Below are 12,175 nucleotides of genomic sequence, written 5' to 3'. Positions count from 1 at the left end.
ACATCAGAGATTTTAGGGAAAAAAAAAAAAAACAAACCACCCCTTCCACATAAATGCCACTGAAGACATGCAAACAGGTGCCCCAGACCTCAGACTTCCTTCTTCTTCAGAGTTAGGCTGGCTGCAACAGCGGCTGTCTTCTTTTGGCAGCCAAAGAGTCTTCTGATCTCACGGGAATCTCCCCATAGCTTGGTGAAGCTTTCACATTCCCAGGTTGAAGATGAGATTCAGGGCAAACCATCCTCTTTTCTGCACAGCCATTTGCCCTTGTTATACCCAGTCAATTAAACCTCCATAAATCGATTTATGCTTTTTCCAATACCCCCTCACTCCTCAGCTCACTGAAATTTGGCTTTGGGCCTTCTCCCACACTTCACCGACCCAGCAAATGTCCCCAATGACACCCGCTGCCCATCACAACCAAAGGCGTTTCTCAAGTATGTTTTAGCCTCTGGACCAGCTCTCCTCCCTTGGGTCCATGACACCATCCCTCCTGCTTCTCCCGCTGGCCTGACCACTCTGTCTCTCGAACCTGCTCCCCTGACCACCTCTTACTGCCACAGTTATCCTGGGCCCTCATCGCTCCCAAGCTCAGCCTCTGAGTGCCACGTCTGATCACATGCTGGGTGCTTCACATGCTGAGCATCTCTACGAAGGTCTGCTTGCGGGATGGACTCCTTGGCCAAAATTCACAAGAACAAATGCAAAGACACCCAGTGCTGCCACTGAAGGGGAAGCAGAGGCTCTCAAGCAAGACTTGGCACATTGCCTCATCCCTCCTTATCACAGTTCCAGGTATCCCCCGAAGCCCCAGCCTCGGATTCCTCCTTCCACAATACTCTCCATTCTGTTGCCTCGAGCACCCACTGCCCGCTTCCTGGGTCACTGCCACTGAGCTAGCCCTGGCCTTATCAGCCCTTCCCTACCTGGTCTCCCAACTTCAGACCCAACATGTTTAGTCAACACTAGGTGGCCTCCATGGTTGTTCCCTTCTAAAGCCCAGGCCTGACTGTGTCACTCTGCTTAAAAGTCTCTATTCCCTCCTCCAAATGTTGGCAGCAGTGGTTTTCAAGCTATGCTCAGGCAGGGCGGTCGCGGGGAGCCCTTCCTTTCCTCATGCAAAGTCTTTTGCTGCCCAGTACAGAAAACATTTGGTTCAGGCAAAGGGGAAACACCGCGGCCCTCAAACGCCCTCCTCAAGCACCCCATGGCATGCACCCATGCACATGAACACGCACACATGCCCACCCACGAGCGACCGCTCAGGCACCTCTACAGGGCTCCTAAGATTCTAAGGAGAACAACTTGAAATGCTCGGACCACAGGGTCAAGGCCAAGCTCACATTCTAGCATGTGGGCTTCAGGCCACCTTCCCTGTCTCCTCTCACCACTCCTAATCCGGAACTCAACACCCGCTCACCCTTGACTTCTCTGTGCTTGCCAAGCAGCTCAAACAATCCTGTACCTTTCTGCGTCTCCTCCTGATGCCTGCTCAAGCTTCAAGGCTCAGCTCAAGTCACCAAATGTGTTGGTTTTCCTGAATTTTCCTCAACCACCCCACCCAGGGAAAACCTTGTTGCAAGAACACTTCACATTCACCGTGTTCCCAGGGCACCCTTCACTCAGCCGCTGGCTTTCACATCTGTAGTTCGCCGAGTGCAGGGACCAAGCGTTATTCATCTCTGAATCCCCGATGCCTATCGCCACACCTGCAGCATTGCAGAAACTTACTAAGTGTTGACTGAAATCAACTAAGAGAAGGGCAGCATTGGGGCTGCAACCACTGAACCAGAGCAGCACAGACACGGAGTGAAGTCATCAACTATTTTTTCACCTAGTTTTCCCTTTGCTGGCTTCGTCTGGATACATTTGCTGGGCAAATTCAAAAAAATCCTCATTCCAAATTGGTAAGATTAAAATAAAGAAGATTAACTGATGCAACCTAATTTGAAAGCGCTAAGACTTAAAATCTGGCCCAGACTTTTGAAGCTGCTCTTAACACCATCCAGGAAGGGAAGGGATAAATATGAAATAAAGTGCCTTCTGTAGGTTTAATACCGGAAGTTCCAGAAGCTGCTAAATGCGCTGGGTCCTACAGAGCAGATAAAGTGCTCCCAGCGCAGGAGCCCAACCCTTCTCGTAAAAGCCCTCACGCCCATTAGATGTCCAGAGAGTCGCTTCTGCCCTTTTACCTCTAGCTCTGCACCTGACAAAGCACAGACAGTGGAAGTGTACTGAAAATCCAGCTTCCCGGGTCCCACCCCAGAAGGCTGATTCAGGAATCTGCACTGCCTGAGCCTGGGGATCTGTGCTATTAGGTAAGTCTGAAGCACACCCTTAGGATGGCAGAAGACCAGGTGGCAGGAAAGCTATGCAAAGACCAAGACCACCGCCATCTGACTGGAGCAAATGGGATGGGGTGGCGTGGCGGGGTGTCAAACTACAGGTCCTGAAGGGGGCCCCCCACCTGTGCCTCAGATGCCCCAGCTCACCTCCCACAAACCACAGCTCCGCTCACCAGAACAATGGCAGCCCCTCACTGAAGGTGAGCAGCAACACAAGGAAAGGCCCTTGGGCACTTGCTGCAGCTCCAGGACGGCACGCCACCACCTTCCAACCAAGCCAGGGAACCAAAGGCCCACGGAACACCCGCCCCCAGCCCAGCTGAGGTAGTCGGGCAATAGTTTTTGGCTCCGGTCGAGAGCCCAGCTGGACTCAGGGGCCGGGGGAGTGCAGCCTGAGAAGGTCAGGGCTTGGGCTACCTGGGCCCTATGTACCCCGAGTACTTGCAGAACCGCCAGAAGGGTCTGCACAGCCTGTCTGACCACCCTCCCTGCCAGACAGAGAGTGGAGACGAGAGACTGACCGGTGGGCTGGACGTTGACCACAGTCCCCTCGGAACGCTTTCGGGTCATCGGGTACCACGAGCCGTCTGGGTCCTGGATCCACTCGGTGGCCTCGCAGTAGAACTCGCCCTGGTCGGAGGGCTGCAAGTGGAAGACGGTGAGGCGGAAGGTGCTGCTCCCCAGCTTGTCCAGGCGCACCTCCCCCAGGCTCTGCCTCTGCGCGTAGTCGCTGCTCGACTGCAGCACAAAATCCCGGCTCAGGGCAATGACCTCCACCGGCTTCTCGCCGCCCCGCTGCCGTAGCCAGGCCACGGACAGGTGGCTGTGCTGTAACGTCTCCGTGGCCACCTCACACGTGAGCTCTAGGGGGTCCTGCTCCACTCTGTGCAGAGTGTGGCGCACAGCAGTGGACTGCAGGGAGTCCGGGATCACTGCAACACAGGAACAGCCAGGGGACACGGTCACAAAGCCACAGATCTTACACCTGTGGGGCTGAGCTCCCACCCGCCAGCCTTCGACAGTCCCTGTGTGGCCATGGAGGACCCCAGATGGCACAGAAACCGAACGAATTTTCTGTTTGGATTTGGACTGCAATTTTTTGGCGCTTACACTTACCTGGTTGATATTTCAATAACACTCAGATAAAAAGTGACTTGGGGGCAGAGGGATAAATTCAGAATTCGAGATTCACAGATATACACTACTATATATAAAATAGAAAACTACAAGGACTTACTATATAGCACAGAGAACTATATTCAATATCTTGTAATAACCTATAATGGGAAGCAATCTGAAAAAGAATATATGTGTGTATAACTGAATCACTCTGCTATACACCTGAAACATTCTAAATCAACTATACTTCAATAAAAAAAATACATAAGTAAAATAATGTTTGTAGACTTAAAAGGAAGTGGGTCAAATTTCAGTTTATATAATAAATGAACTCCCTGAAAATAACATGTAAAAGGAATTCTGTGTCAGGTCAAATAAGATTTTGTTGTTCACGGTAGTATTGCTTCCAGACATTTTAACTTGGCTTCTCACTGAACTTCAAACAAAAAGAGTTCCTGGAACTTCGAGTTTCCCATTTTCTATACAACTTGCTCATTTTCTCCCTTCTAGCCACCCCACCCCCATGTCAGCAGTGCAGTGCACTAGGAAGGTTATTTCTTCTTCTTCTTCTTCTTCTTCTTTTTTTTTTAGAAAAGGACTTCCCTGGTGGTACAGTGGTTAAGAATCCACCTGCCAATGCAGGAGACACAGGTTCGAGCCCTGGTCCAGGAAGACCCCACATGCCACAGAGCAACTAACCCCATGCAGCACAACTACTGAGCCTGCGCTCTAGAGCCCACGAGCCACAACTACTGAGCCCGCGAGCCACAACTACTGAAGCCCATGTGCCTAGAGCCCGTGCTCTGCAACAACAGAAGCCACCACAATGAGAAGCCCGTGCACCACAACAAAGAGTAGCCCCCGCCTGATGCAACTAGAGAAAGCCCGTGCGCAGCAACGAAGACCCAAAGCAGCCATACATAAATAAATAAATAAAGGCTGTGGTAGAGAGAAGCAGCAGCATCCTCAATTTTTTAGTAGGTTTAATTTTCATATTATTCATGTGTCAACATGTGTCATGTTCGTGGGCTGGAAGGAAGCCATGGTATGGGGATGAGTCAGGCAAGCAATGAGATTTCCTCTGTGGTCACCTGGTCAGCAGTTTCCTGCGGAGACTAAACATGACCCCCTCTCTGATGTGAAGGGTCGAAATCTTAATTTCTAGTTTTTTTATTATCACAATTAAGCCTGGAAATTATGACGTGGACAGAAAAACAGAACAGCCTTGATATTTCTGACCCTTCACATTGGCAAACACTGTGGCGCAGAGCCGGCCACAATGAAATCCCTCTCCCTTCTCCTCCACCTCCCTCCATCATCCAGGGGCCAAGGGAGACAGCTGGTACAAAATTCCTCACCCTGGAGCCAAAGGACACACAGACCCACTTCAGGTCTGAGCATGGTCCTGCAGCTGCATTAGCTTCCTGACTCAGCAGCGCCCCAGGCAGCTCAGAGCCACGTTCCAAAGGCCCATCACTAAGAACAACACCCAGCTCTACCCACCACCAGTCCCTCCCATCAGGAAGCTTGCACAAACCTCTAGATAACCTCATCCACCAGAGGGCAGACAGCAGAAGCAAGAAGAACTACAATTTTGCAGCCTGTGGAAGGAAAGCCACATTCACAGAAAGATAGACAAGATGAAAAGGCAGAGGACTCTGTACCAGATGAAGGAACAAGATAAAATCCCAGAAAAACAACTAAATGAAGTGGTAATAGGCAACCTTCCAGAAAAAAAAATTCAGAATAATGATAGTGAAGATGATCCAGGGCCTCAGAAAAATAATGGAGGCGAAGATCGAGAAGATGCAAGAGATGTTTAACAAAGACCTAGAAAAATTAAAAACCAAACAAACACAGATGAACAATACAATAACTGAAATGAAAAATACACCTGAAGGAATCAATAGCAGCATAACTGAGGCAGAAGAACGACAAGTGACCTGGAAGACAGAATGGTGGCATTCACTGCTGCGGAACAGAAAAAAGAAAAAGGAATGAAAAGAAATGAAGACAGCCTAAGAGACCTCTGGGACAACATTAAATGCAACAACATTCGCATTATAGGGGTCCCAGAAGGAGAAGAGAGAGAGAAGGGACCCGAGAAAATATCTGAAGAGATTAAAGTAGAAAACTTCTCTAACATGGGAAAGGAAATAGCCACCCAAGTCCAGGAAGCGCAGAGTCCCAGGCAGGATAAACCCAAGGAGAAACACGCCAAGACACATAGTAATCAAACTGGCAAAAATTAAAGACAAAGAAAAATTATTGAAAGTAACAAGGGAAAAACAACAAATAACATACAAGGGAACTCCCATCAGGTTAACAGCTGATTTCTCAGCAGAAACTCTACAAGCCAGAAAGGAGTGGCATGATACATTTAAAGTGATGAAAGGGAAGAACCTACAGCCAAGATCACTCTACCTGGCAAGAATCTAATTCAGATTTGACATAGAAATCAAAAGCTTTACAGACAATCAAAAGCTAAGAGAATTCAGCACCACCAAACCAGCTCTACAACAAATGCTATAGGAACTCCTATAAGTGGGAAACACAAGAGAAGAAAAGGACCTACAAAAACAAACCCAAAACAATTAAGGAAATGGTCATAGAAAGAAACATATCGATAATTACCTTAAACGTGAATGGATTAAATGCTCCAACCAAAAGACACAGGCTTGCTGAATGGATAAAAAAAAGACCCATATATATGCTGTCTACAAGAGACCCACTTCAGACCTAGGGACACATGCAGTCTGAAAGTGAGGGGATGGAAAATGATATTCCATGCAAATGGAAATCAAAAGAAAGCTGGAGTAGCAATACTCATATCAGATAAAATAGACTCTAAAATAAAGAATGTTACAAGAGACAAGGAAGGACACTACATAATGATCAAGGGATCAATCCAAGGAGATATAACAATTATAAATATATATGCACCCCACATAGGAGCACCTCAATACATAAGGCAACTGCTAGCAGCTATAAAAGAGGAAATCGACAGTAACACTATAATAGTGGGGGACTTTAACACCTCACTTACACCAAAGGACAGATCGTCCAAACAGAAAATTAATAAGGAAAAACAAGCTGTAAATGACACAATAGACCAGATAGATTTAATTGGTATTCATAGGACATTCCATCCAAAAACAGCAGACTACACTCTCTTCTCAAATGCACATGGAACATTCTCCAGGATAGATCACATCTTGGGTCACAAATCAAGCCTCGGTAAATTTAAGAAAATTGGAATCATATCAAGCATCTTTTCTGACCACAATGCTATGAGATTAGAAATCAATAGCAGGGAAAAAAACGTAAAAAACACAAGTACATGGAGACTAAACAATATGTAACTAAATAACCAAGAGATCACTGAAGAAATCAAAGAGGAAATCGAAAAACACATAGAGACAAATTACAATGAAAACACAACAATCCAAAACCTATGGGATGCAGCAAAAGCAGTACTAAGAGGGAAGTTTACAGCAATACCAAGCCTACCTTAAGAAACAAGAAAACTCTCAAATAAACAATCTAACCTTACTCCTAAAGGAACTAGAGAAAGAAAAACGAACAAAACCCAAAGTTAGTAGAAGGAAATAAATCATAAAGATCAGATCAGAAATAAATGAAATAGAAACAAAGAAAGCAATAGCAAAGATCAATAAAACTAAAAGCTGGTTCTTTGAGAAGAGAAACAAAATCGGTAAACCTTTAGCCAGACTCATCAAGAAAAAGAGGGAGAGGACTCAAATCAATAAAATTAGAAATGAAAAAGGAGAAGTTACAACAGACACCGCAGAAATACAAAGCATACTAAGAGACTACTACAAGCAACTCTATGCCAATAAAATGGACAACCTGGAAGAAATGGACAAATTCTTAGAAAGGTATAATCTTCCAAGACAGAATCAGGAAGAAATAGAAAATATGAACAGACCAATCACAAGTAATGAAACTGAAACTGTGATTACAAATCTTCCAACAAACAAAAGTCCAGGACCAGATGGCTTCACAGGTGAACTCTACCAAACATTTAGAGAAGAGCTAACACCCATTCTTCTCAACCTCTTCCAAAAAACTGCAGAGGAAGGAACACTCCCAAACTCATTCTATGAGGCCACCATCACCCCAATACCAAAACCAAACAAAGATACTACAAAAAAAGAAGATTACAGACCAATATCACTGATGAATACAGATGCAAAAATTCTCAACAAAATACTAGCAAACAGAATCCAACAGCACATTAAAAGGATCATACACCATGATCAAGTGGGATTTATCTCAGGGATGCAAGGATTCTTCAATATATGCAAATCAAGCAATGCGATACACCATATTAACAAATTGAAGAATAAAAGCCATATGATCATCTCAATAGATGCAGAAAAAGCTTTTGACAAAATTCAATACCCATTCATGATAAAAACTCCCCAGAAGGTGGGCATGGAGGGAACCTACCTCAACATAATAAAGGCCATATATGACAAAACCATATCAAACATCATTCTCAATGGTGAAAACCTGAAAGCATTTCCTCTAAGATCAGGAACAAGACAAGGATGTCTACTCTCACCACTATTATTCAACATAGTTTTGGAAGTCCTAGCCACAGCAATTAGAGAAGAAAAAGAAATAAAAGGAATACAAATTGGAAAAGAAGAAGTCAAACTGTCACTGTTTGCAGATGACATGATACTATACATAGAGAATCCTAAAGATGCCACCAGAAAACTACTAGAGCTCATCAATGAATCTGGTAAAGTTGCAGGATACAAAATTAATGCACAGAAATCTCTTGCATTCCTATACACTAACAATGAAAGATCAGAAAGAGAAGTTAAGGAAACACTCCCATTCACCACTGCAACAAAAAGAATAAAATACCTAGGAATAAACCTACCTAAGGAGGTAAAAGACATGTACTCAGAAAACTATAAGACACTGATGAAAGAAAACAAAGATGACACAAACAGATGGAGAGATATACCATGTTCGTGGATTGGAAGAATAAATATTGTAAAAATGACTATACTACCCAAAGCAATCTACAGATTCAATGCAATCCCTATCAAATTACCAGTTGCATTTTTTACAGAACTAGAACAAAAAAATCTTAAAATTTGTATGGAGACACAAAAGACCCCGGATAGCCAAAGCACTCCTGAGGGAAAAAAACGGAGCTGGAGGAATCAGACTCCCTGAATTCAGACTATACTACAAAGCTACAGTAATCAAGACAATATGGTACTGGCACAAAAACAGAAATATAGATCAATGGAACAGAATAGAAAGCCCAGAGATAAACCCACACACCTATGGTCAACTAATCTATGACAAAGGAGGCAAGGATATACAGTGGAGAAAAGACAGTCTCTTCAATAAGTGGTTCTGGGAAAACTGGACAGCTACACGTAGAAGAATGAAATTAGAACACTTCCTAACAACATACACAAAAATAAACTCAAAATGGATTAGAGATCTAAATGTAAGACTGGACACTAAAACTCTCAGAGGAAAACATAGGAGGAACACTCTTTGACATAAATCACAGCAGGATCTTTTTTGATCCACCTCCTAGAGTAATGGAAATAAAAACAAAAATAAACAAATGGGACTTAATGAAACTTCAAAGCTTTTGCACAGCAAAGGAAACTACAAACAAGACAAAAAGACAACCCTCAGAATGGGAGAAAATATTTGCAAATGAATCATCGGACAAAGGATTAATCTCCAAAATATATAAACAGCTCATGCAGCTCAATATTAAAAAAGCAAACAACCCAATCCAAAAGTGGGCAGAAGACCTAAATAGACTTTTCTCCAAAGAAGACATACATATGGCCGAGAAGCACATGAAAAGCTGCTCAACATCACTAATTATTAGGGAAATGCAAATCCAAACTACAATGAGGTATCACCTCACGCCAGTTAGAATGGGCATCATCAGAAAATCTACAAACAACAAATGCTGGAGAGGGTGTGGAGAAAAGGGAACCCTCTTGCACTGTTGGTGGGAATGTAAATTGATACAACCACTATGGAGAACAGTATGGAGGTTCCTTAAAGAAATAAAAATAGAATTATCATATGACCCAACAATCCCCCTACTGGGCATATACCCAGAGAAAACCATAATTCAAAAAGACACATGCACCCCAATGTTCATTGCAGCACTAATTTACAATAGCCAGGTCATGGAAGCAACCTAAACGCCCAGCGACAGACGAATGAATAAAAAAGATGTGGTAGGCACATGCAATGGAATATTACTCAGCCATAAAAAGGAACGAAATTGGGTCTTTTGTTGAGACGTGGATGGATCTAGAGACTGTCAGTAAGAGAGAAGTAAGTCAGAAAGAGAAAAACAAATATGCGTTAATATGTATATTAACGCATATATGTGGAACCTAGAAAAATGGTACAGATGCACCAGTTTGCAGGGCAGAAATAGAGGCACAGATGTAGAGAACAAACGTATGGACACCAAGGGGGGAAAGTGGCGGGAGGGATGGTGGTGGTGGTGTGATGAATTGGGAGATTAGGATTGACATGTATACACTAATAGTATAAAATAGGTAACTAATAAGAACCTGCTGTATAAAAAAATAAATAAAATTTAAAAAAAGACAAAGGCCCATAGTTTCTCAGAGGTTTGGCCTCTCTTCCAGCCGATGTCACCTGCTTAGCGTTCCTCATCAGTCCTTCAGCTTATCAACCACACATGTCCTTGCCTTTTATTTTTATAGCCCCTTTCACCAGCTCGAGGGTCAGTTAACCTTCTCTGAAATTCTTAACATCTACATTAGATCTTCTTTAAGTTTTAGCTTCAGCTTTCTACTATTTACAAGTGAACACACAAACTTGGTTCACTTACGCTACCTGTTGACCTCTAAAATATTTGGGGAGCTTTGGATTCTCCTTTTAAAGTCAAATAAAACTGCACTATAAAAGAAGTGACTCAGTGTTATGGATTGAATGTTTATGTTCCCCCCCCAAATTCCTGTGTTGAAACCTGATCCCCAGTGTGATGGTATCTGGAGATGAGGCTTTGGGGAGGCGATTAGGTCATGAGGGTGAAGCCCTCATGAATGGGATTAGTGCCCCCCACCTTTTTCTTTGGCTGCACCACACTGCATGCAGGGTCCTAGTTCCCAGAGCAGGGATTGAACCCGTGCCCGCTGCAGTGGAAGCGTGGAGTCTTAACCACTGGACCTCCAGGAAAGTCCCTGGGATTAGTGCCCTTATAAACGGACCCCAGACAGCTTTCTCCTTCCCTTTCTGCCATGTAAGGAGACAAGAAGTCAGTACTCTGCAACCCTGAAGAGGGCTCTCACCAGTACTAACCATGCTGGCACCCTGATCTGGGACTTCCAGCCTCCAGAACTGGGAAATAAAATGCTTGTTGTTTAAGCACCCAGTGCAGTCTATGATAATTTATGATAGCAGCTCACACTGACTATGACACTCAGACAGAACAGCAGCCATGTGAACACAGTTATCTCCTTACCCATGAGGTTCATCTTGGCACTGTAACTCCCGAAGTATCGCTCATCGGTGTTGGGCGTGTGGCATTCATACTCCCCAGCATCCCGGGCCTGGAGATCGGTGATGTGCAATAAAGCCGAGTTCCCCTGGACCCTCTCCACGTAGATCTTCCCGCTGCGGACACGCTGGGTATAGATGGCATAAGGGAAGGAAGAGTCCATGGTGCTGACAATCTGGACCTCGCGCTCAGGGGCAGAAGGCAGGTAAATGGACCACTGGAAATTCTGCTCAGAAGGCCCCTGGTAGCCACTGACGTTGCACCAGATGGTGATGTGGGAGCCCTCTGTGCGGTACAAGGGTCCTTCCTGGACGGCGACTTGCCGCTGTGCTGACACTACCCCTGTGGGGGAGACACACACAACAGGCTCACTTACTTCTCAGACCAAAATGCAAAGCAGGCAGCAATGTTCAAAAGTTTTGTTATTCGTGTGACATGGTAATAATATAAGTAGCTTACTGGCCCTTTCTGAGGCGCTCTTTGATTTATAAATATTAATTAAAACACTGTGGTAAAGCACTGTCTCTAATTTGCATATATGGGAATTTGATCACGCAAGGACATGGTTCTGTTACTTATTCAATGGCTGACTCTTGGGAATTTCATTTAGTCCCTCTGTCATTTATGCGGCAGTTTTATATCTATTTATTAATGCCCTTTATAAAGTTTTTAATAAAATGAGCAGGAAAAGTTGAATCCTTGGCACAAATTCAGAGGAAAACAAATAAAACCAACTGCCTTGCAATCTGGCTGAAACGAAATAAATGCTCCTTTCTTGATTAGAGGGCTGGTAGGAGGGAGTCCTGGGGCCCTTTCTTTGGTGCTGCACCCTTATCTGCAAGAGGTAGCTACTCCCGTGACACTATGTAGAGCATTCGTTACACCCTCTTCCCTCCATATGCGGAGGCAAAGCTGAGCTCCTGCAGGCCGCTGTTCGGAGTACACATGAACAGGAATGGAAAGGGCTGACGCACATCCCTGACGCCCAGATGCCCACACGCCGCCGATGGGGGCAACTGACGGCGCCCCCCCCATAACAAGGAAGTCAGGCTGCTCTGGAGACTGAGCTCTGATTCACCACCGGCCGCCCCACCTTCTGGCTGGGATAAGCGTCTCCGCCTGGCCTCTGCCTGCCTTCTCCATGTTCTTAACA

The 12,175-nt window shown here is 44.8% G+C and overlaps 1 protein-coding gene across 16 annotated transcripts in view; it reads right to left on the bottom strand.

Annotated features, from left to right (window-relative positions):
• IGSF3 (immunoglobulin superfamily member 3) overlaps positions 1–12,175 on the bottom strand; it is a 98,703-nt gene that overhangs the window by 32,893 nt on the left and 53,635 nt on the right. For 15 of the 16 annotated variants that reach the window (XM_089917192.1, XM_089917201.1, XM_089917204.1 and 12 more), the window contains 2 exons: positions 10,987–11,364; positions 2,867–3,277 (listed from right to left, as the gene is read on the bottom strand). In XM_089917192.1, the coding sequence (XP_089773318.1) occupies positions 2,867–3,277; positions 10,987–11,364 (789 nt within the window). The remainder of the gene's footprint in view (positions 1–2,866; positions 3,278–10,986; positions 11,365–12,175) is intronic. The other variant, XM_089917243.1, reaches the window with a different exon arrangement.

The sequence above is a fragment of the Delphinapterus leucas genome, chromosome 1, assembly GCF_059928025.1.
Source record: "Delphinapterus leucas isolate spDelLeu-1000000601 "Yukka" chromosome 1, BTC_Dleu_Yukka2, whole genome shotgun sequence".
NCBI classification, from domain to species: Eukaryota; Metazoa; Chordata; class Mammalia; order Artiodactyla; family Monodontidae; genus Delphinapterus; species Delphinapterus leucas.
The sequence above is the reverse complement of the archived record's forward strand: the minus strand, read 5'-3'. Positions and strand labels throughout refer to the sequence as shown.